Source organism: Pristiophorus japonicus, chromosome 15 (genome assembly GCF_044704955.1).
Source record: "Pristiophorus japonicus isolate sPriJap1 chromosome 15, sPriJap1.hap1, whole genome shotgun sequence".
NCBI lineage: Eukaryota > Metazoa > Chordata > Chondrichthyes > Pristiophoridae > Pristiophorus > Pristiophorus japonicus.
The window spans coordinates 186,757,743-186,782,788 of record NC_091991.1 but is presented as its reverse complement, the minus strand read 5'-3'; the positions used below and the strand labels follow the sequence as shown (position 1 = coordinate 186,782,788).

Sequence of the window (25,046 nt, the reverse complement as noted above, 5' to 3'; positions counted from 1 at the left end):
TTTAAACTCTGTTCAAATATTAAAGAACAAACTTAAACTGGATTTTTCACTCTAGGAATTTACTGGAAAAGGAATTGGAGTCTGTAGGAATCCGATTAAACAAGCCTAAACCCAATATTTACTTCAAGGTGAGGATTGTAGTTTCTGGGGGGGTTGTCTGGAGTTGAACTGCCAGTGATGAACTCGGACGAACAGTTTGAGTGCTGAACTTTAAATGCTGTAATTTTTTCCTGTCTTCTATTTGTGTTTATGGGAGTTGCTATTGTCTTTCTCAATTGACGTGTGATTTTAGAAACTGGATTTCTATCTTGCTGTCTTTATTCTGCCTTTTGTGACGTGCTTTGAGTTGTTTTAGCATGTTAGATGTGCAATATAAATACAAGTTGTTCTATTCCAACAATGAAGGACAGTTGCAAGTGGAGTGAATGAGTGAAGAGCCTGAAGTGGAGGTGTGAGTGAGTGACGGGCCAGAGACAACCGATAATTCAGTACATCGGAGTGTAATTGGGGATAAATGGAAACCAGATTATGTAACCAAGGGGTTGAGAAACTTGTTATGTGTATGTTGCTTGCATTTATATTGTGTCGCTGTCCCTGACATTTAACACAGTTGGAAAAGGAAGAGATGCTTCTTTACCTGCCCACCACTGCTGAAACCCATATCCATGTTGTCACTACTAGACATGATTTCTCCAACACCCTTCTTGTTGTCCCATAGCAAGACCTGTTTGAGCATTGTTCTCCGTCCTACGTTTGCTCCCTGTTTCACAATGCATTGATTTTAAGACCCTCCATGTCCTCACCCTAACCTTCAGTGGAGAGTGGAGAGCACCAGTTCCCACTGTCACAGGACGGGAGAGTGGAGAGCACCAGTTCCCACTGTCACAGGACAGAGAGTGGAGAGCACCAGTTCCCACTGTCACAGGACGGGAGAGTGGAGAGCACCAGTTCCCACTGTCACAGGACAGGAGAGTGGAGAGCACCAGTTCCCACTGTCACAGGACAGAGAGTGGAGAGCACCAGTTCCCACTGTCACAGGACAGAGAGTGGAGAGCACCAGTTCCCACTGTCACAGGACAGAGAGTGGAGAGCACCAGTTCCCACTGTCACAGGACGGGAGAGTGGAGAGCACCAGTTCCCACTGTCACAGGACAGAGAGTGGAGAGCACCAGTTCCCACTGTCACAGGACAGAGAGTGGAGAGCACCAGTTCCCACTGTCACAGGACAGAGAGTGGAGAGCACCAGTTCCCACTGTCGCAGGATGGGAGAGTGGAGAGCACCAGTTCCCACTGTCGCAGGACGGGAGAGTGGAGAGCACCAGTTCCCACTGTCGCAGGACGGGAGAGTGGAGAGCACCAGTTCCCACTGTCGCAGGACGGGAGAGTGGAGAGCACCAGTTCCCACTGTCACAGGACAGAGAGTGGAGAGCACCAGTTCCCACTGTCACAGGACAGAGAGTGGAGAGCACCAGTTCCCACTGTCACAGGACAGAGAGTGGAGAGCACCAGTTCCCACTGTCACAGGACAGAGAGTGGAGAGCACCAGTTCCCACTGTCACAGGACGGGAGAATGGATAGCACCAGTTCCCACTGTCGCAGGAGAAAGAGTGGAGAGCACCAGTTCCCACTGTCACAGGACGGGAGAGTGGAGAGCACCAGTTCCCACTGTCACAGGACGGGAGAGTGGAGAGCACCATTTCCCACTGTCACAGGACGGGAGAGTGGAGAGCACCAGTTCCCACTGTCACAGGACGGGAGAGTGGAGAGCACCAGTTCCCACTGTCACAGGACGGGAGAGTGGAGAGCACCAGTTCCCACTGTCACAGGACAGAGTGGAGAGCACCAGTTCCCACTATCACAGGACAGAGAGTAGAGAGCACCAGTTCCCACTGTCACAGGACGGGAGAGTGGAGAGCACCAGTTCCCACTGTCACAGGACAAAGAGTGGAGGGCACCAGTTCCCACTGTCACAGGACAGAGAGTGAAGAGCACCAGTTCCCACTGTCACAGGACAGAGAGTGGAGAGCACCAGTTCCCACTGTCACAGGACAGAGAGTGGCGAGCACCAGTTCCCACTGTCACAGGACAGAGAGTGGAGAGCACCAGTTCACACTGTCACAGGACGGGAGAGTGGAGAGCACCAGTTCCCACTGTCACAGGAGCATCCAGTCGTGCCCCGGTAACTGCCCCCAAAGTAAGTGGAGTGTGGGAAATTGCACTCCGCTGCCATTGAGGGGGGGTAAGGCCAATTCTGCGGTGGGAGCATGACTTTCACGCTGGGGGGCTAAAATTCCCTGCCCCAGAAGGTTACCGCCCCCAAGATGGGGGCCTGTGTGGGGAGGCTGAGGGGAGACGGGGGCGGGGGCTGGAGGGGAGAGTGGTGGAGGTGGGGGGGGGGCGGAGAAGCAGGGGGCAGGAGGGGCCACATTGCAGCGGAGGTCTGGGGGGGGCGAAGTGTGTTTGAGGGGCAGGCCTGAGGGCTCTGTGACTCGGTGCGGGGAGTGTTCGGAGTGGGGTGGACGGGTTGACTGTGCAGATGGCGGTTGGTGGATGTGGTGTGGTTTGTGTCGCGGGGGCGTGGCTCCGGGGTGGCCGGGGCTGGGGGCTCGATATCCGGGTGTTCGGCATTTGGGAAGGATTCTGACGGGAGGGGGCGGGTTGGGTGTGTCCGGAGCCCGGGGGGAGGGGGGCACGCTCTTGGGATGAGGGGTGGGCTGTTTGAGGCTGGGATTGGGAGAGACTTCTTCACTCGGGGAGTTGTTGGCCTGTGGGCTTCCCTGCCACGAGAGTTGTTGATGCCAGTTCATTGGATGTGTTCGGGAGGGAGTTGGATGTGCTCCTTGCGGCTGGGGGGGGTCGGGGGGTGTGGTGGAGGGGGGGAGGTGCTGGGGTGAATGATCAGCCATGATCTTGTTGAATGGCGGTGCAGGCTCGAAAGGCTGAATGGCCTACTCCTGCACCTATTTTCTATGTTTCAGCCCACTGTCCCCTTCCATAGCCTCTGAATCTCTGACTCGAGCCTTGTGTGAATGCTGCCCTTTCTCCACTGCCATTTCACACTTGCTTTCTGCAACTTTGACCCTAAATCACTCCACGTGTCTACCTCCTTCTCTGCCTTTACAAGCCTTCTCAAACCACATCACTTCAAGCAAGGTTTTGGTCATCTCTCCTAACCTTCCACTAATGTTTGGCATCAGTGCTGCAAGGTTTGTTCTTGCATGCCAACTAGTACATTTCATGTGTGTGACCGTGCTCTCACAAGTGGATCAATGACCAGGAACATCAGAATTTGAAGGGTTCTCCTGAAATCTGCAGTTGGTCAGAGGAATTGTGATTCCAGTGTCTCCTGCTGTTTGAAGCTGGAGACTGGACACTTGTATTAAAACTCGTGAGCCCCCAAACATACAACGGTCAGACTTCCCCCGTAACATAAATAAAAGAAGACCCCCGTACACACACAATTCACCTTTTTCCCCCCAGCCTTCTCCCTCCCCAAATCTTAAATACTGTGAACTTTCAGCATGAGCTCTTTAATCTTCCAAGCTGGAGGACTGTGGTCAGAACAACTGCTCCCTGATTGGTCTCTATCCACTAATCGGGAGCAACCTCACTGCGTTATCCAGGCCCAGGAGTTTAAAGGCCTTCATCTGGCTGCAGCTTCTTCTCCCATTAGTACATAAAGCCAATATCAACTCTGGTTAGTTTCATTAGACGAAGGGAGCCTGCTAGCTGGATTGTCCCATGGATGTGTTGGACACTCGTTCTATCATACACGTTCTTAACCATATTGGTTAAATGCATTATGTACCAGAACAAACATGGAGCGCCATTAATACAGTTTTATGCATTTTCCGGTAATGTTTCTAAACTCTTATATTTTGCTTTTTTTTATTTCTTTTCAGCCAAAGAAAGGTGGTGGGATCTCTTTCAACTCGACAGTTACACTGACTCAATGTTCTGAAAAACTAGTACAGCTCATCTTGCATGAATACAGTATCCTTTGCCAAGCTGGGAAAAATGCAGAGTATTAGGCCTTCCTGTGTAAGCAACAACACCGAGCATATTTAATGTGAAAAATGTCTGAAAGCGCTTTACAGGCGCAATGGGGAAAAATGGATGCCAAGTCAACAAAGCAATTATTAGATGTGTAGCTAAAAGCTTGGTGAAAGAAGTGGGTTTTTAGAAGGATCTTAAAGAAGGTGAGGGAGGCAGAGAACTTTAGGGTGAATTTCACAATGAGGGAAATAGTCGGCCAAAGGCACGGTTGCTCGTGGTGGAGCAGAGAGAGGAGGGCAGGGGCAGGATGGGTTTATAGCACTGGGGAAGATTACAGAGATACGTGGGGCGAGGCGAGGCTATGGATGGCCTACTGCTGCTCCTATTTCTTATGAATTAAAGACTGATGAAAATTTTAAATAGTTGCCGCCAACATTCTTGCTCAGAAAGAAAGAAAGATTTGCATTTATATAGCCTTTTAGAACCTCGTGGACGTTCCAAAGCACTTTATAGCCAATGAAGTACCGTTTGAAGTATAGTCACTGGTGTAAAGTAGAAAACGTGGCCACTAATTTATGCACAGTAAAATCCCACAATCAACATTAAAATAAATGAGCAGATAATTTGTTATAGTAATGTTGCTTGAGAACTCCCCTGCTGTACTTAGTGCCATGCGATCTCCTACACCCACCTGAGAGGGCAGACTGTTTGACGTCTCATCCAAAAGACGGTCCCTCAGACAGTTCAGCACTCACTCAGTCCCGCACTGGAGTGTCAGCTGAGACTATATGCTCAAATCTTGGGAGTGGGGCTTGAAGCCGTGGCCTTCTGACTCGGATGAGAGTCCTATTACTGAGCCAAGGTTGAGACCGAGGCTGACATTTGTAGAACTCTTGTATTGTTTTTAAAAAAAAAAGTCCATTCAATCACTAACACTTTCAGATTTTTTTGTGACTCGTTCATCTCCTCCCTGAGAATGAAGGACAAATGAATTGGGTTGGCCCAATGATTGATTCACTAGCTCAGACTACACCATCGCAGTTTGTATACCACTCTCAGACCAAGTGCCTTGGCTGGAAATTACCTTAACTCTGCCTATGGTGGTTGATAGGGTGAGAAGGTTTTAAACTCTTAGATTCTTGGTTCAATGTGGAGAAGCACAGAACAAATGTTGGTGTGGGGATGGAACTGTTCCCATTTCAGGCACCCATTATCGAGCACGCCAAGGTTAGGTATAGCAGCGTTAAATTCAACATAAAGCTTCCTTTGCTCATCCCCAAAATGTGTCTCAACTACAAACTCCGAAGAACTCACCTACTGAACCAGTGTGCAATTTCTTTATCATTCTCCACTCCAGCCTTCCTATGGCCTCTCTGAATAAGATTGCCAATTCTAGTCTATTTCTGCTCAAAACAAATTATCTAGTGAATAACATTTTCTTTACATTAATCCTTGATTTTGAAAATCATCCCAATTATGGATGTGTAAAATTTGGGCTTCGCACCAATTTTGGAAGTCAAATCCTGATTTCATCTTGCTCCCTGAATAATGTAATTGTTTACGAAATGGCTGTGTGCACAGAATCTGCTTTTGATAACAACATTGATTCGTGGGGTGATTTTCAACACTCACCCTTATCAGGCAGGCGGAGCGATCGATTTCTCGACCAATCCCTGAATTATCTTTGAGTTTGGGGCTCATTTGCATTGGGTTAACAAGCTGCTGCGTGCACAGAGCACTGACTGACAGCTCACCAGGCTGTGTGCCGGGAGCAGGGAGTGTGCCCGGAGCGCCGAACACCCAGAGCGCTGGGAGGCAGGACATCTGGTGGCTCCATAACAGAGCCACACTAGAGGAGATGGGGAGGAAGTCCAGGAGGTGATCCACAGAACGTCTGGCAGCAGGTCACACCATTCCTGTTCCTCCCGACTCCACAAACGAGATATTGTTCGTGGCTATTTTGTGAGCAGCCTCCATCGATCCCAATTTGCATATTTAAGTCGCCTCCTGCCTGTTTTGTGCGGGACCAGTGGTTGCCATTTACAGGCTCGCCTGAAGATTACATCGGGAGTGTCTTGGGGTGGCCAAGTAGTGGGCGACTTTATCTTTAAAAAAGACATTAAAAATAATGATTTTAAACTGCTGCCCACCTTGGCTTCAAGCATTCATGGGATGTGCAGCAATTGAAAATTGCTTCCAATGAAGCAGTAATTTGAAGAATTACGGTTATTTTTGATCTTTAATATTTTCCATCCCAGAAATCTTCAATGCAGAAGTTCTCTTCAGGGCAGATGCAACTCCTGATGAATTTATAGACGTGCTAGTTGGAAATCGTGTGCACATGCCTTGTCTTTATGTAAGTTAGACTTCAGCTATCTCTAGATGGACAAGTTTTGGTGTAGATATGTTCAGCAACTAATGTGTACAAGGAAGATAATGTGAAAATAAAGATTTTTACTGAAGAATGATAGTACTCCAATTCCTCCGATGTAGAACAGGCTGCAAAAGATGGGTCTGATTGTACACAGGTTGTGAGCAGAGGCCAGGCACTTTCCTGAATCGATAATGATGGGTCCTTCACACTGCAGTTACAAGGCCCGAAGTGGCCCGTCAAAGAGCATATCCCCAAAGCAACTGGGAGCCTGTATGGCAAAACCCAGGTCTCTGGAGAGCAAATACCTTCATTCATGTTGTGGCTTAGACCATGTACGTTTGGCCTTTTCTTTGAGAACAATCTGCCTGACTTATTTCAATACAAGAATCATTCATGTTGCTCTTTGAATCCTCTGCAATATCGAGGTCCTTTTCAAAGCAAGTTGTCCTAAAATTGACCAGAAACAACATTTAAAAAGTAAAATGGACCAGCAAACTATGACCCAGATTGTGACTTGAGCACATATTAGTAAATTTTTCACGGTAAATTCCATTTCTTATATTAAAGGCATCATCGAATACATTTTTGTAATGTTTCACTGTTCTGCTTCACATTATTGAACCATTGAGTTTGTGCGGTAGATGTCATTAGTCATATATTCTCATTGTGACAGTGGAGCCCTAATGACCCCAAGTTCCTGCTCACTGCCCAGGGATTTCTGCTAAAAGATGCCTACGTACAAGTGTCGGCTGAGGACAGGATTGGGCTGAGCTGTGATGTTCTGTATGGTGACTATCCGCCACACACATTGTCTTGGCTCACACGTGAGCAAGGTGCCTCAGCATTGGTATCCCAGCAGGATGCTGCCTTCAGCAAAGGAACACCAAACTTACTCTGAAAACATGAGAGTTCTGTAGATCACAGGAGATTTTGTTAAGATGCACTGTTTATTCATGTCTACTTTAGTAATTAAAATATTGTTTATCCAGATTTTATTCAGACTTCCTAAATTCTTAAACAGGATCTCTGTGCAGTTATGGAGAAAGTAATCCTTGCCCTGCTGAATAGGCAAGACATTTACACAAGGAATAATAGAGAACATAGTCTCAGGATAAGGGGTCAGTCATTAAGACTAATATGAGGAGGAATTTCTTCACTCAGAGGGTTGTAAATCTTGTGAATTCTCTACCCCATAGGATGCTCAGTCGTTGAGTATATTCAAGGCTGAGATCGCTAGATTTTTGGAGTCTAGGGGAATCAAGGGATATGGAGATGGAGCGGGAAGGTGAAGTTGAGGTCGAAGATCAGCTATGATCGTATTGACTGGCAGAGCAGGCTCAAGGGGCCTATTTCTTATGTTCTTATGATCCTTGCTGTGCTGAATAAACACGGACTTCACAGTTTTAAGATAACCAGTGCAGTGATTTGTCTGTGCATGCTTAATGTGTTTCCATGTTTTCAATCATACAGTGTTTGGTATTTTATTGCTTTTTGCCCATAAAAAAGGTTTACAATAAAATTGATCAGATCTCCTTGGAGGAGGTGGACCGTTTGGCCAGGCAGCCACACAGTGTAGTCATTAGGTAAGCCTTTTATGCAATTTACACAAGTGCTGTAAAATGTTGACGTTCTTCATTTCAAATGTGTGCTGTACAGAAAAAAAACATGTTTACTAGACTTCTGAATGGAATGAAAGCAGTGAGTATGGGTGGGTCTCATACATCATCATCATCGGCAGTCCCTTGGAATCGAGGAAGACTTGCTTCCGCTCTAAAAGTGAGTTCTCAGGTGACTGAACAATCCAATACAGGAATTACAGTCTCTGTCACAGGTGGGACAGACAGTGGTTGAGGGAAAGGGTGGGTGGGACTGGTTTGCTGCATGCTCCTTCCGCTGCCTGTGCTTGATTTCCGCATGCTATTGGCGACGAGACTCGAGGTCTCAGCGCCCTCCCGGATGCTCTTCCTCCACTAAGGGCGGTCTTGGGCCAGGGATTTCCAGGTGTCGATGGGGATGTTGCACTTTATCAAGGAAGCTTTGAGTCCTTGAAACGTTTCCTCTGCCCACCTGGGGCTCGTTTGCCGTGTCGGAGCTCCGAGTAGAGCGCTTGCTTTGGGAGTCTGGGGTCGAGCATGCGGACATGTGGCCCGCCCAACGGAGTTGGTCGAGTGTGGTCAGTTCTTCGATGCTGGGGATGTTGGTCTGAACGAGAACACTGATGTTGGTGCGCCTATCCTGCCAATGGATTTGCAGGATCTTGCGGAGGCAGTGTTGGTGGTATTTCTCCAGCACTTTGAGATGTCTAGCTGTATATGGTCCACGTCTCTTGAGCCATACAGGAGGGCGGGTATCACTACAGCCCTGTAGACCATAAGCTTGGTGCTAGATTTGAGGGCCTAGTCTTCAAACACACGCTTCCTCAGGCAGCCGAAGGCTGCACTGGCACACTGAAGGCGGTGTTGGACCTCGTCGTCGATGTCTGCCCTTGCTGATAGTAGGCTCCTGAGGTATGGAAAGTGGTCCATGTTGTTTAAGGCCACGCCGTGGAGTGTCCTCCGTTTCAGCTGCCCCCAAAAGTTGGTCAGCATCCTCCGCCTGCTCCATGATGACATGCAAGCCGGGATCCTGACCAACGAATCCACAACAGACTCAATCCACGTCCGGACCGGGGTCAAGCAGGGCTGCGTCATTGCACCAAAGATCTTCTCGATCCTCCTTGCTGCAATGCTCCACCTCGCACTCAGCTGGAGTGGAACTAGACTATAGAACCAATGGGAACCTGTTCAACCTTCGTCGCCTCCAGGCCAGATCCAAGACTGTGTCATTGAACTACAGTATATGGCTACGCTTGCTTCCGCGCATATTCAGAGGCTGGACTCCAAGCCATCATCAACACCTTCACCGAGGTGTACGAAAGCATGGATCTTACACTAAACATCTGTAAGACAAAGGTCCTCCACCAACCTGACCCCGCCACACAACACTTCACCCCCCCCCCCCCCCCATCATCAAAATCCAGGTCTCACTGGACTGCTGTAAGAACTGATGAAATGTTTCTCCCTCATCGTTCTGCTTGTCTCTTTTCCTTCCCCCCCCCCCCCCCCCCACCTTTAGGTTATTACAAAAATTGACAGGGTAGATGCAGGGAGGATGTTTCCCCCGGGCTGGGGAGCCTAGAACCAGGGGTCATAGTCTCAGAATACGGGGTCGGCCATTTAGGACTGAGATGAGGAGAAACTTCTTCACTCAGAGGGTGATTCGGAATTCTCTACCTCAGAGGGCTGTGGAGGCTCAGTCGTTAACTTTATTCAAGACAGATCGATAGATTTTTGGATATTATTGGAATCAAGGGATATGGGGACATTGCAGGAAAATGGAGTTGAGATAGAAGATCAGCTGTGATATTGAATGGTGGCGCAGGCTCCAGGGGCCGAATGGCCTACTCCTACTTCTTATCTCATGAAATTATTAACTCCTTGTAGTTCTGCAGACGCTGGTCATCCATTGTTGCCTTAATCAACTGACCATTCTGTGTGAGTTTGGATAGTGAGGTCAGCAGGCTGTTTGATTGTGAAGGATCATCATAGCCAACTCTGATCCTGTCTGCACTGGGCATTTATAGATGTGCTTCAGCAGAAATCACAGGATATCAACCAACAGCAGGAGGTCTGGCAGATTATTATCTGAATGGTGACAGATTAGTAAAAGGGGAGGTGCAACGAGACCTGGGTGTCATGGTACATCAGTCATTGAAAGTTGGTATGCAGGTACAGCAGGCAGTGAAGAAGGCAAATGGCATTTTGGCCTTCATAGCGAGGGGTTTTGAGTATAGGAGCAAGGAGGTCTTACTACAGTTGTACAGGGCCTTGGTGAGGCCACACTTTGAATATTGTGTACAGTTTTGGTCTCCTAATCTGAGGAAGGACATTTTTGCTATTGAGGGAGTGCAGGGAAGGTTCACCAGGCTGATTCCCGGGATGACAGGACTGACATATGAAGAAAGACTGGATCGACTAGGCTTAGATTCAGTGGAATTTAGAAGAATGAGAGGGGATCTCATAGAAACATATAAAATTCTGACGGGATTGAACAGTTTAGACGCAGGAAGAATGTTCCTGATGTTGGGGAAGTCCAGAAGCAGGGGAGACAGTCTAAGGATGAGGGGTAAGCGATTTAGGACCGAGATGAGGAGAAACCTCTTCACTCAGAGAATTGTTAACCTGTGGAATTCTCTACCGCAGAAAGTTGTTGAGGCCAGTTTGTTAGATATATTCAAAAGGGAGTTAGATATGGCCCTGACGGCTAAAGGGATCAAGGGGTATGGAGAGTAAGCAGGAATGGGGTACTGAAGTGAATGATCAGCACGATCATATTGAATGGTGGCGCAGGCTCGAAGGGCCGAATGGCCTACTCCTGCACCTATTTTCTATGTTTCTATGTTTAACTGCTTTTAAACAAAAAGCAAAATACTGCGGATGTTGGAAATTTGAAATAAAAACAGAAATGCTGGAAACACTCAACAGGTCAGGGAGCATCTGTGCGAGAGGAAGGAAGGGTTAATGTTTCGGGTCAGTGACCTCTCCTCAGAACCCTGGGAGTGGGATGGAGAATTAAGGTGGCAAGTGACCGGAAGCTCAGGGTCACGCGTGTGTTCAGTAAAATGAGCACTCAGTCAAGAACAAGTAAATCGCTGTCCACCTGGAAGGAATGTTTCAGGCCCTGGGAAGAGGTGAAGGAGCAGGTGTTGGGGTGATGGAATAGACCAGGGTGTCACACAGAACAGAACTGTCCCTTCGGAATGCTGAAAGAGGAGAGGAAGATGTGTTTGGTGGTTGCATTGTGTGGAAATGGCAAGCGGATGATCCGTCGAATACGAGGGCTGCAGGTGAGGTCAAGTGGGATCCTCATAATTAAAACGACCAATAGAACATTGGCCTTTATCGCGAGGGGGGCTGGAATACAAAGGGATGGAAGTCATGCTTCAGTTGGACAGAGCTCAGGATACTGCATTTACTTCTGGGCCCTGCCAGGAAGGATTATATTGGCCTTGGAGGGAGTGCAGGCAGATTCACCAGAATGATGCCAGTGCTAAAACAGGTTGCATAGACTGGGCCTGTATTCCCTCAAGTATAGAAGATTAAGGGGTGATGCGGTCGAGGTGTTTAAGATGATTAAAGGAGTTGATAGAGTAGATAGAGAGAAACTATTTCCTCTGGTGGGGGGAGTCCGGAATAAGGGACATAACCTTAAAATTCGAGCCAGGCCAGTCAGGGGTGATGTGAGGAATCAATTCTTCACACACAGGGCAGTGGGAATCTGGAACTCGCTCCCCAAAAAAGCTGCTGAGGCTGGGGTCAATTGAAAATGTAAAAACTGAGCTTGCTAGATTTCTGTTAGGCAAGGGTATTAAGGGTTAGAGAACCAAGGCGGGTAAATGAAGTTAAGATACAGATCAGCCAGAATGGTGGAAAAAGCTCAAGAGTCTGAATGGTCTATCCTATTCCTATGTTCCTTAATCATTTTTGGCCTTTGTGAAATAGTTATGAGTGAGATATTTCACTTGCCATGTGGCTTCCCAGTTGTATAACAATTTAACTTTCTTTTGCTGTATTCTCTTGGTCCACCATTCCCAATTCCATGTGATGCTAACAAATATTGGCGGTTTACCGTTGGTCTCAGTATCTTGGTCTCTTGTGTGCATGAGAATCAGGAGATCCAAGCAGCGATCCCTCTCAGATTGTAGCTCATTTTCAATTCTTGTGATTGCCAGGATATTAGTTATTTATATGTAATGTGTCCATCCCTCTAGCTGTGAGATGAAGCTGAATTTGGATTATCTGCTTGACCTGCTGTGGGAATACCTCGCGTTAATCTGTATCTACACAAAAAAGAGAGGAGGTAGGAAAAGATATAGCGCTAATACCTCGCGTTTTAAATTTGCGTGCACACATTTCTAACCATGTACTGCGAATTTTGTCTTGAACAGAGAGACCAGATTTTTTGGGTGCTATAATTATGAGAAGATTCGCCTCGGTTGAACATGTGGTAAGAAATTGCATCTTTTCTGCCTTTGCACCAATCCCTGTTTTTCTAAAACTGCGAATGATTTAGTTTGTGTAAACGCAGCTCAGTTATTGTGTAAAATTGTGACTTTAAAGTCAAGCTGATTCATATTTTCTGACGAGTTTTCCCAAAGGATCATTTTTCATATATGATCCTAGGCAGTGAGTATCCACAAACTATTCAACCTTGAGGCGCATCATATCTGATTTCCATCGTATCCATACCTGAATTCCACACATCCTGTTCCAACAGGATGATCAAGAGCAGGAACCCGAACAGATTTTCTCCTCCTTAGTTTGGGTTGCCATGGTCTACTGTCAATGTGCTTAAGATCAGCTAACTCAGCATCGACCAAGGATTGAGCTCGAGAACTTCATGATCTAAATGAATGAGTTTCTCACTGTACTCACTTAAGCTCCTCAACTCTTTATTTTTAGTTTCCAAATATAGCTCTACTTTGGGTTCTGTGTATATAGGAATGTGCAGGACCGGAAAAGACCATTTTTGGTCCATCTGACTGACTGGCCCCCGAGTTCAAAAAAAATAGTTCACTCTTATAAACCTGAATTGACTTTCTTCTCAAATGCCTGTCCAACTCCATCTTAAAATTACTGATTTCATCAACCTTGCTCTCTTTTCTGAGTGCAACATTCTGATCATTCACCACCATCTTTGTGAAATGGGTGTACAGGTGCAGCGTCCGGAATCTGGAATTCCGTAATCCGGAATGTTCCAGAATCTGGACTCCGGAATGATCGGTGGCAGGGTCGTCCGGAATCCGTAAAATGCTCTGGAATCCAGACCCGACGACCCTGCCGATCTCGGGGCCCCGCTGCTGCCCGACCTCGGGCCTCGCCTCGCCGCCGCTGCCCTTACCTCGAGCCCTCCTCGCCGGCCCACGTGAACACCACCTCGGCGGGACCCTGCCCGACGCAAACACCTCGGCGGGACCCTGCCCGACGCAAACACCTCCTCGGCGGGACCCTGCCCGACGCAAACACCTCGGCGGGACCCTGCCCGACGCAAACACCTCGGCGGGACCCTGCCCGACGCAAACACCTCGGCGGGACCCCGCCCGACGCAAACACCTCCTCAGCGGGACCCTGCCCGACGCAAACACCTCCTCAGCAAGGGCACGCCCGATGATGGACTCCTTGACTGGCCCCACCCCCACGACGACCTCCCCAGAGGGGCCCAGACGGCTCAAACAGCTCCTCAGCAGGTACCCCCACCCCGACATTCCGAAATACACGAACCTGGGCTCGGATGTTTCCGGATTCGTGACATCAAAAAGACATTCCAAAGTCTGGAAAAACGCAGGATCCGGAACGGCCTCGGTCCAGAGCGTTCCGGATTCAGGATGCTGCATCTGCAGCTGATCTATTCATGCACGTTCCCCCTTCTGAATTTCACCTTGCTTCTTAAGAACATAAGAAATAGGAGCAGGAGTAGACCATACGGCCCCTCGAGCATGCTCCGCCATTTAATACGATCATGGCTGAACCGATCATGGACTCGGGTCCACTTCCCTGCCCATAACCCCTTATTCCCTTATCGGTTAAGAAACTGTCTATCTCGGTCTTAAATTTATTCAATGACCCAGCTTCCACAGCTCTCTGAGGCAGCTCACAGATTTACAACCCTCAGAGAAGAAATTCCTCCTCATCTCAGTTTTAAATGGGCGGCCCCTTATTCTAAGATTATGCCCCCTAGTTCTAGTCTCCCCTATCAGTGGAAACATCCTCTCTGCATCCACCTTGTCAAGCCCCCTAATAATCTTATACGTTTCGATAAGATCACCCCTCATTCTTCTGAATTCCAATGAGTAGAGGCCCAACCTATTCACCCTTTACTCATAAGTCAATCCCCTTCATCTCTGGAATCAACCTAGTGAACCTTCTCTGAACTGCCTCCAAAGCAAGTATATATTTTCTTAAATATGGAAACCAAAACTGCACGCAGTATACCAGGTGCGGCCTCACCAATACCTTGTATAACTGTAGCAAGACTTCCCTGCTTTTATACTCCATCCCCTTAGCAATAAAGGCCAAGATTCCATTGGCCTTCCTGATCACCTGCTGCACCTGCATATTATCCTTTTGTGTTTCATGCACAAGTACCCCCAGGTCCCGCTGTACTGCAGCACTTTGCAATCTTTCTCCATTTAAATAATAACTTGCTCTTCGATTTTTTTTGCCAAAGTGCATGACCTCACACTTTCCAATATTATACTCCATCTGCCAAATTTTTACCCACTTACTTAGCCTGTCTATATCCTTTTGCAGATTTTTTTGTGTCCTCACACATTGCTTTTCCTCGTTAGCAAACTTGGCTACGTTACACTCAGTCCTTTCATCCAAGTCGTTAATATAGATTGTAAATAGTTGGGGTCCCAGCACTGACCCCTGCGGCACCCCACTAGTTACTGGTTGCCAACCCGAGAATGGACCATTTATCCCGACTCTCTGTTTTCTGTTAGTTAGCCAATCCTCTATCCATGCTAATATATTGCCCCCAACCCCGTGAACTTTTATCTTCAGTAACCTTTTGTGTGGCACCTTGTCAAATGTCTTTTAGAAGTCCAAATACACCACATCCACTGGTTCCCCTTTATCCACCCTGTTCGTTACATCCTCAAAGAATTCCAGCAAATTTGTCAAACATGACTTCCCCTTCATAAATCCATGCTGACTCTGCCTGACTGAATTATGCTTTTCCAAATGAGAACCTTTTCTCAGGGTTGAAAGTGTCAATACTTTTACGGATCTTGAATATATCAATAAAATCCACTCTGTCTTCTCGTATAAAAGGAATCAGCTTCTGTAGACTTGTTATAGCTCAAGTGTCTAATGCCACCTTTTACAATGCCATGTTGTCCGCTCTATAATCTGGTGGCTAGAGCTGCATACAGTGCTCTAGGTGAGGACTAACCCGTGCCCTGTAAAGGCTTAGTATCTTGCAATTTTTCTTTTATATATGCTTTCCAACCGAAGATCCTAGTTGTCTTATTTACCACTGCCACACATTGCTGATGGTTTTAACAATCTGTCCAGTAATGCCAAATAATTTTCCTCAGTTGTATCCTGTAGACTTAACACCATTTAGTTGATATGTATATTTTGCTTCCCTTATCTCACCTTGCACTCATAAATTTAATTTGCCATTTCTTCTCTTAACTTCCCAATTTCTCCACATTACTCTGCACCTAATCTGCCTTCTCTGGATTGTTGGCATTCACCATCCCACTCACAAGTTCATGTCATCGACAATTTGACCGCTTTGCCTTATCTCCATTTCTAAAATATTGGTGTACGTGAGTAGTAAAGACCCTAGAAATGATCGCTGGGACACCTCACTAGTCACTTGCTGCCACTCTGTCTCCTAGCTCCTTTGATCCACTTCAATAACTCTCCATTTATTCTGTGCGTTTCTGCCTTGTGGACTCGCCTCTTATGTGACACTGTATCAAAAGCCTTGTTGAACTTTAAGTATCTTTTATCTACAAGCTCTGTTATCTCCTCAAAAGTTCATCAAGCATGATCTTTCTCTCCCCTCTCTCGCACCCCTCCTCTCCCGCCAATATAATGCAAACAGATGTCAAGGTATAATTTGCAGGAGTCCTATTGATCTTTTTGAAAGATGGATATTATGCCCCCATCTCTTCATTCATTTGGTATAACTTTCAATTCTAATGGTTCATTAAAAATGCCTACCAGAATGTTAAGCAAGTGGTTTTCTTTAATTACCTGTTCCCGAGAGCTGCACGAGGACAAGTGACCGCCAGTATGAGAAAGGGGGACACTGCGAGTTCTTCTGATTGATTTTCTCACCACTGCCAATATAAAGCTGAAATTTATCCAATGTCATAGCATATATCATATATACCATTCCGTCTCCATTTAAAGTTATGCATTCTGTTATTTTTATACAATATTTTGATATTTATAGTTAAATAGCAAAATATACAACAATTTGGGCAGCAAAGATTATATAGTTAGAAAAAGGTGTAGTGCCAGAGGACTGGCGGATAGCTAATGCAATACTTATATTTAAGAAGGGGGATAGGACATGTCCAGGGAATTATAAACCAATCAGCTTAACATCGGCGGTAGGTAAACTAATGCATTTCCCATTAAAGGAGAAAATTAGAGAACATCTAGAAACCAAAAATAAAGGGAGCTATTCACAGTGGCAGAAGGTGGGTAGTGGCGTTCCACAAGGATCAGTGCTGGGACCACTACTGTTCACAATTTATATGAACCATTTATACTTTAGAATCAAAAACTCAATTTCTAAATTTGCAGATGACACCAAATTGTCAATACTGAGGAGGACTGCAACAAATTACAGGAGGACATTAATAAACTTGCAGAATGGGCATATAATTGGCAAATGTTCAACACAGATAAATGTGAGGTATTACATTTTGGTAGGGAGAATAGGGAGGTCATTTATAACTGGGAGGTTGCGAGTCCAGGTGGGGTAGAGGAACAAATCACTAAACGTTGCGACACAGGTTAGCAAGACTACAATAAAGCAAACCAAGCACTAGGGTTTATTTCTAGAGGGATAGAATTGAAAAGTAGAGAAGTTATGCTAAACTTGTATCATACCTTGGTTAGACCACCCTTCGAGTACTGTATACAGTTCTGGTCGCCATATTGTAAAAAGAATATAGATGCACAGTAGAAGGTGCAGAGAAGATTTACAAGGATGATACCAGAAATGCGAGGGTATACATATCAAGAAAGGATGAACAGGCTGGGTCTCTTTTATCTTGAAAAAAGAAGGCTGAGGGGTGACCTAATAGAGGTCTTTAAAATTATGAAAGGTTTTGGTAGAGTGGATACAGAGAGAATGTTTCCACTTGTGGGGAAGAGCATAACTAGAGGCCATCAATATAAGATAGTCACCAAGAAATCCAATCGGGAATTCAGAAGAAACTCTTTACCCAAAGAGTGGTGAGAATGTGGAATTCGCTGCTACAGGGAGTGGTTGAAGTGAATGGTATCTATGCATTTAAGGGGAGGCTGGATAAGCATATGGGGGAGAAGGGAATAGAGGGTTATACTGATAGATTTAGTTGAGGAAAGACTGGAGGAGGCTCGAGTGGAGCATAAACACAAACATGGACTGGTTGGCCCGAATGGCCTGTGCCGTATATCCTATGTAACAAACATCCTCTTTTTTCCCCCTTAATGCTTGCATTACAATCTTTGTTGACAACAAAGATTTCCTTATATGCTTGTTATTTTTCTTACCAAGTGATAATACTTGGCTTTTTAATCTTTGGACCGTGCATTTACTAGGTAATCACTTCTCTTCGAGGATTTGTCCTTCTAACAATCTATTCTACTCCAGTTCCATTAGCTGCTTTCTCATTGTCTTTGATGTACTCTCCTTATCCGTGCTGAGTCTGATGCCAAACTCAATTATGTCGTGGTCACTGTGACTAAGATGTTTTTAACCTTTTATAGAATCATACAACACAGAAGGGGGCCATTCTGCCGATTTTGCTGTAGCGGCTCTTTGAAACCTTAACTTGTTTATTCATCTCTGGGCTATTAGACTAAATCACATCCAGAATCGCATGCCTCCTGTATGCTCAGTGTAATATTTGGAATGTGAGACATGCATTAGATTAAAATTGTAGAGGTCACAACTGTAATAATCTATGACCATGTCCAGAAAGTAAATCTCTTGGTCCTGGTCCCAATGTAGTCCTTCCAGTTAATGACACCTCTGTTAATGCTGCTATATAAATACAAGTGATTGATCTGTAAGGAGTTAGCTGATCTCCATTAAGGCAGTGATCAGGCACTGCAATGGCCACAAGTGCCTTTAGTCTAGGATGGGAGGGAAATTATCCAGGATTCTTGATTCTGGTCACTAAATGCATATGTGTGCATGTTGGGGGCGGGACAGGATCAGAATTGGCTGTGATGCATCCCATGTTTAAATAGCCTGCCAACATTCAATTTTCAGACTAATGCAAAATGGCCACTCAAATGAGGCAAAAGTACTCGAGTTTTGAGTTAAAATGTAGGTATCTCTTCATAATCTTGGGGTTAGATGCTAAAATTATCTGTGTCACTCTTCTCTAAACCCGCCTCAGTGCATCAGCATACTTTTGAAGGTACCTAGAAATATTCCAGTTGTGACCTCTACAATTTGAATCTAATGTATGTCTCACATTCCAAATGTTATACTTTGTTAGACATACAGAACAATCTTTCAAAAAGAAGAAAGCCAATCATTAACGTGGGCCCTGTAATTTACAAACAGCTGACAGTTGCCCTCAAAATGGCATCAGCAGTTTAAAACCAGCTACAAATAGCTGGAAGTGTCATCTTAACGACACGTTCCTACAGACAGTACTTGAACCGAGGACCAGGCCAGATTAGCAGCTATAACAAAAGCAAAATACTGCGGATGCTGGAATCTGAAATAAAAACAGAAAATGCTGGAAATCTCAGCGGGTCAGGCAGCATCTGTGGAAAGAAAAACAGTATTAACATTTCCAGTCAACGGCCCTTTGTCAGAACTGGCGGCTGTTCGAAAAGAACATTCTTAAATTGCACTGAAAGGGGGAGGGAAGGAAGAACAAAAGAGAAGGTCTGTGATAGGGTGGAAGGCAGGAGAGATTAGAGAGACAAAAGGGATGATGGGTCAAATTGAAATTGAAATGGTAATGTCAGAAGTTAGAAAAAGGTTAGTCCAGATTGGCGAAATAGTGACCAGCTGCTAGTGGAGATAAAGAGAAAAAAAACAACATAAAATCGGGGGGGGAGCCAAAAATGGGCAGGGGTTATCTGAAATTGCTGAACTCTATGTTGAGTCCAGAAGGCTGTAAAGTGTCTAAACGAAAGATGAGGTGCTGTTCCTCGCGCTTGCGTTGAGCTCCATTGAAACAGTGTAGGAGGCTGAGGATGGAGAGGTCAGAGTAGGAATAGAGCAGGGAATTAAAGTGACAGGCGACCGGAAGCTCGGGGTCACGCTTACAGACTGAACGGAGGTGTTCCGCAAAGCGGTCACCCAATCTACATTTGGTCTCCCCAATGTAGAGGAGACTGCACCGTGAGCAGCGAATGCAGTATACTACATTGAAAGAAGTAAAGTAAATCGTTGTCTCACCTGGGAGGAGTATTTGGGGCCCTGGACAGTGGGAAGGGAGGGGGTAAAAGGGCAGGTGTTGCATCTCCTGCACTTGCACGGGAAGGTGCCATGGGAAGGGGAGGGGGTGCTGGGGGTGACTACAGAATGGACCAGGGTGTCGTGGACAGAGCAGTCCCTTCGGAATGCTGAGAGGGGAGGGGAAGATGTGATTAGTGGTGGGATCACGTTGGACATGGTGGAAATGGTGGAGGATGATCATCCATTGAATGTGGAGGCTGGTGGGGTGGAAGGTGAGGACAAAGGGAACCCTGTCATAGTTCTGGGAGGGAGGGGAAAGGGTGAGAGCAGAGGTATGGGAAATAGAATGGACACGTTCAAGGGCTATGTTAACCACGATAGAGGGGAATCCTCGGTTGAGGAAAAAGGAAGACATGTCAGAGGCACTAGTGTGAAAGGTGGCGTCGTCAGAGCAGATGCGACGGAAAAACTGGGAGAATGGAATGCAGTCCTAACAGGATGCGGGGTGGGAGGAAGTGTATTCCAGTTAACTGTGGAAATCACTGGGCTTATAGTGGCTACTGGTTGAAAGCCTATCCCCCAAAATGGAGAAGTCGGGGAAGGGAAGAGTCGGAGATGGACTATGTGAAGGTGAGGGAAGGGTGGAAATTGGAAGCAAAGTGAATGAAATGTTCTAGTTCAGGGAAAGAACAGGAAACGGCACTGATACTGCCATCAATGTACCGGAAAAAGAGGTGAGGGAGGGGACCCGAGTAGGACTGAAACAAAGAATGTTCCACATATCCCACAAAAATGCAGGTACAGCTAGGACCCATGCATATTCCCATAGAATACCTTTAATTTGGAGGAAGTGAGTTTAGTTAAAAGGAGAAGTTGTTCAATGTGAGAACAAGTTCAGCCGGGTGGAGGAGGGAGGTGGGGGATGGGGACTGGTTGGGCCTCTGCTCGGGGAAGAAGCGGAGCGCCCTCAGGCCATCCTGGTGGGGGATGGAAGTGTAGAGAGATTGGACGTCCATGGTGAAAAGGAAACGGTTTGGACCGAAACTGAAACTACTAAAGTTACGGAGGGCGACGAAGGAATCGCGGATGTAGCTGGGCAGAGTGGACAAGGGGAGAAAAAGAGAGTCGAGATAGGAAGAAGTAAGTTCTATGGGGCAAGAACAGGCTGAAACGATGGGTCTACCGGGGCAGTCCTGTTTGTGGATCTTGGGAAGGAGGTAGAAGCGGGCTGTGCGAGGTTGGGGAACTATGAGGTTGGTGGTTGTGGAAGGAAGATCTCCAAAGGAGATGAGGTCAGTGACAGTCTGGGAAATGATGGCTTGATGTTCAGTAGTGGGGTCATGGTCTAGGAGGAGGTGTCAGAGAGTTGGTGATCAACCTCTGCAAGGTAGAGTTCCGCTCACCAAACAACAGCATGTTTAATGACAATGTTGGGGTTGGATCTGAGTGAGTGGAGTGCTGCAAGTTCAGAGGGAGGGAGGTTGGAGTGAGTGAGGAGAGCAGAGAAATTGAGACGGCCGATGTCCCGTTGGCAGTTTGCAATGAAGAGGTCTAGAGAGGGCAAGAGGCCAGAGGGAGGGGTCGAGGTAAACGAGAATTCTGAAAACGGGAGAAAGGATCAGCTGTGCAGGGCAAAGAAATGGGCACGGAGGCGAAAGCAGCAGATAAAGATTCTTTGAGGCGGGGCATAAGGGGATGAAGCCTTTGCTGAGCACTGATCGTTCGGGGTCAGAGAGGTAGGTCAGAGGGGATAGTGAAAACATGGCAGGAGGTGAGACTGGAAGAAGGGATGGGATCAGAGGGAAGTGATGGGAAAGAAGGTTCCGGAGGGGCGTTGGTGTCCAAGAGTTGTTGAAGTTTACGATCCTTGACACCTGAAAGGAAGGAAAAAAGTTTTTGGTTAAAGCGGCGGATGAGGCGAAGGATGAAATGGAACTGTGGACCAGGACAGCTTAGAGACAGAGTGAGTTGGTGCTGCTGAAGAGAGAGGGCAAGAGCTTACATGTGGCGGCGCATAGCGTTGTGTGGATCCCAGGATGCGGTGAGAACAGTGGTTGGAGAAACCCTGAATATCTCGGCGATATCTGTAATCCTGGGTGGATCCAAAACATGAAGGGTGGAATTTCAGTTGGAATCCACGTGGATTAAGTCTGAGGTGGAAACAGTTACTGAGGAAAGAGATGTGGCTGTGAAAGTGAGTCTTGGCAGATACTTGATCAAACACGAGAAGGGAAACAGAAAGCAAAGAAGATGAACATGGTAAAAGAGACAAATGGAAATCCCATCTGAGTGAAGAGCAGAACTTCTTCAAGGTGGACATTCCTCGAAAAGGAGCGGCAGTGAATTAAACACTAATACAAAATACTGCGGCTGCTAGAATCTGGAATAAAAACAGAAAATACTGGCAATCTCAGCGGGTCAGGCAGCATCTGGAGAGAAACAGAGAAGGAATTTCTTCTCCCAGAGGGTTGTGAATCTGTGTAATTCTCTGCCCAAGGAAGCAGTTGAGGCTAGCTCATTGAATGTATTCAAATCACAGATAGATAGATTTTTAACCAATAAGGGAATTAAGGGTTATGGGGAGCGGGTGGGTAAGTGGAGCTGAGTCCACGGCCAGATCAGCCATGATCTTGTTGAATGGCGGAGCAGGCTCGAGGAGCTAGATGGCCTACTCCTGTTCCTAATTCTTATGTTCTTATGTAACGTTTTGGGTCGATGACCCTTTGTCAGAACTAGCGAATGTTCAAAAAGAACATTCTTAAATTGCACTGAAAGGGGGAGGGAAGAAAGAACAAAAGAGAAGGTCGGTGATAGGGTGGAAGGCAGGAGAGATTAGAGAGACCAAAAGCGATGATGGGTTGAATTGAACTGGTAATGGCAGGAGTTAGAAAAAGGTTAGTTCAGATTGGGTGTGAATGACGGTTAGCAGCTGCCCGTGCACCATGTTAGTGATCTATATAAAGTTAGAATAACGTAGTGAATGCCCTTGAAATGCATCTAGTACATGATTCTTTACAGCTTCATGTTAACTGAATAATTTCAGTGAATGATCAATAATTGCACCTGAATCCTCTCCCCATCCCCTCCATTTTTGCCAGTGGACATTCCCTTTGTTGTTTACATGCTCTATATCACCTGTTGTAGTCTGGATGGACTTATATTTATTTACTGATCTGCATGAATGAAGTATTACAAGTACCAGCCTCCTTCAAATCTTTATGGATAGAGGGAACCAGTCACCTCACCTTCACCACCTCCAGAACGTTTACATTTATTATCCATACCTTCTAATACTGCAACAGTGAGCTGGCTTTGGGCCAGTGTCTGAGCATAGCAAGAAGATGGGTTAACTGGGACTAGTGATATCAATCGCCATGATCTCCTGCAGCTTGATAGATTTTTTAAATGAGTTTTGATGGTGGAAAGACCTGTTTATATTTAAAAATGGAATAACTTGAAAATGTTATAGCACCTTTCATGTCCTCAGGATGTCCAAAGTGCTTCATCGCAATGAATTACTTTTGAAGTGTAATCAAGCTTGTTATGTTACACAGCAGCAGGCAATGTGCACATAGCAAGATCCTACAAATGGCGATAAGATAAATGACATGTCAGTCTGTCTCTTGGTGGTGTTGGGTAAATGTTGTCCAGGACACGAGAGATCATCCCTCCTCTTCCAATAGTGGCATAGGATCTTTTACATCCACTTCAACAGGCAGACATCAGGTTAACATCTCATCAGAAAGATGGTATCTCTGACAAAACAGCACTCCCTCAGTACTGTGCTGAAGTGTCAGCCTAGATGATGTCCCCAAGCCCTGAAGTAGGCTTGAAATCACAGCCTTCAGAGGTAAGAGTGCAACCACTGAGCTGAACTGGCAGGTTAGAAGCCTCGTTACCATTTAGTGGAAGGAGGCTGAGTTAATGCACAGTTATGTCACACAATTGCTGCAGTATTCTTGTGACTTACTGACATTTTTTGGTGACAGTTACACCATCCTATTGCATATTTACGAAACAAGGAAGAAGGCTTTGGCAGCTAAGATTTATTGGTAACAGTCCCATTTTAGCTTTTCATTTTAGGCGAAGTGATTATGCACGATAAAGCAGAGTCTGGCTTGCCATGTTGACCATTATATTTTTGACATTGCTGCTTGATTTTTGAATTAGCGAGATTAGAGAGGAATCCGCAACAAATATAACCTGTGTTGCGTACATAGCAGCATGCAGGATTTTAAATGTATTGTCCTTGTCTTCCTGCTACAGTGCCATCGAATCCATAGAACCTTAGCAAGCCAGTTCAAGTATGCTCTTGTCTGGGTAAGTATGTTGGCATTCTACATTGAATTGAACATTTGGAATATTTGAAATATTTTTATACCGGAAATAACTTGTCTGCTAATGAGGAATGTCATTTTGATTTGATTTTAATTCTAGGGAACGAGTACAAAATATAGTCCTCAACGAGTGGGGCTGACGCACATAATGGAGCATGAGGACGTCATCCAAATCGTCAAGAAATAAATAATGGTCCATGTTACACAAGTACCTGCAGTATATCAGGAGTCCTTCCCTTCCCTCGCACGACAGGCAATCTGAAAATTGACTATTTGGGAATTGTAATGAAAGGATTGTGTTAAACTGCTGGATGGAAAACGGTTTGCTGTGGCAGTTCTTTAATAACGAATTTATGGTGACTCTGGTGTCCTGTAGTAAGGTGTATGTTAAAATGGGAGCATGCACCTCACTATATAGGTTAATACTATACTTTGTGGCTGCTGCTCAAACTGGCACAACTTTATCTGTAACACTTATTATTTTATTACCAAGATGTTTCCCTACTGCAATGGACTCTACACCAATAATTCCCTTATGAGCCTGTTGAAAATGTAAAGTATTTTACTGGCTCTCAAAACACAGCCTTATTTCCTCATATAGAACTGCAGTGCGTGATTGGCAGTGGTTACTGTCATTCAAATTTATATATGTTCGAATGGAGATGAGATCTAGTTGAATGGGCAAGGCAGTAATTGAGTGCTTTAACTAGTGTAACGTTCTCCTTGCTTCTCCCAAATATTGCAGAGCCGACATGTTCCTATACTAATGCACATAAAAAAAGCATTTGTCCAATGGGTCCCTTTTTGTTACATTCTGATGTTTTTTTCCTCCCAATAGTTTACAGAAAGAAAGAAATCCCAATTTTCTTCTTTCCTCAAAGTTGTTGACACTAGTACCAACAGCACCTTGGTACTTTAGTCATTCTTTACCTGCAAGACAAGGTAGTGTGTGTTGGCAGTATATTCATCCCTGGAGGATTTCATCGCCAAGTCTAAACTTATCCTTGCACAAGACTTGCACTGCACTTTCCAATAAGAGTGACAGGGTAACAATCAGGAATGGGAAACCTGGCCAATATATCCCCCCCCACCTCCCACCCAATGTCTATATGGCTTGTATCCACTAAACCATCAAAGGAGCT

At 45.8% G+C, this 25,046-nt stretch overlaps 1 protein-coding gene across 1 annotated transcript in view; it reads left to right on the top strand.

Annotated features, from left to right (window-relative positions):
• drg2 (developmentally regulated GTP binding protein 2) overlaps positions 1-24,223 on the top strand; it is a 33,670-nt gene extending 9,447 nt beyond the window's left edge. Inside the window, exons 6-13 of the mRNA XM_070901489.1 lie at positions 56-128; positions 3,903-3,993; positions 6,255-6,352; positions 7,877-7,953; positions 12,180-12,268; positions 12,357-12,415; positions 23,834-23,887; positions 24,005-24,223. Of these exons, the coding sequence (XP_070757590.1) occupies positions 56-128; positions 3,903-3,993; positions 6,255-6,352; positions 7,877-7,953; positions 12,180-12,268; positions 12,357-12,415; positions 23,834-23,887; positions 24,005-24,091 (628 nt within the window). The 3' untranslated portion in view covers positions 24,092-24,223. The remainder of the gene's footprint in view (positions 1-55; positions 129-3,902; positions 3,994-6,254; positions 6,353-7,876; positions 7,954-12,179; positions 12,269-12,356; positions 12,416-23,833; positions 23,888-24,004) is intronic.
• Positions 24,224-25,046: the final 823 nt, after the last annotated feature.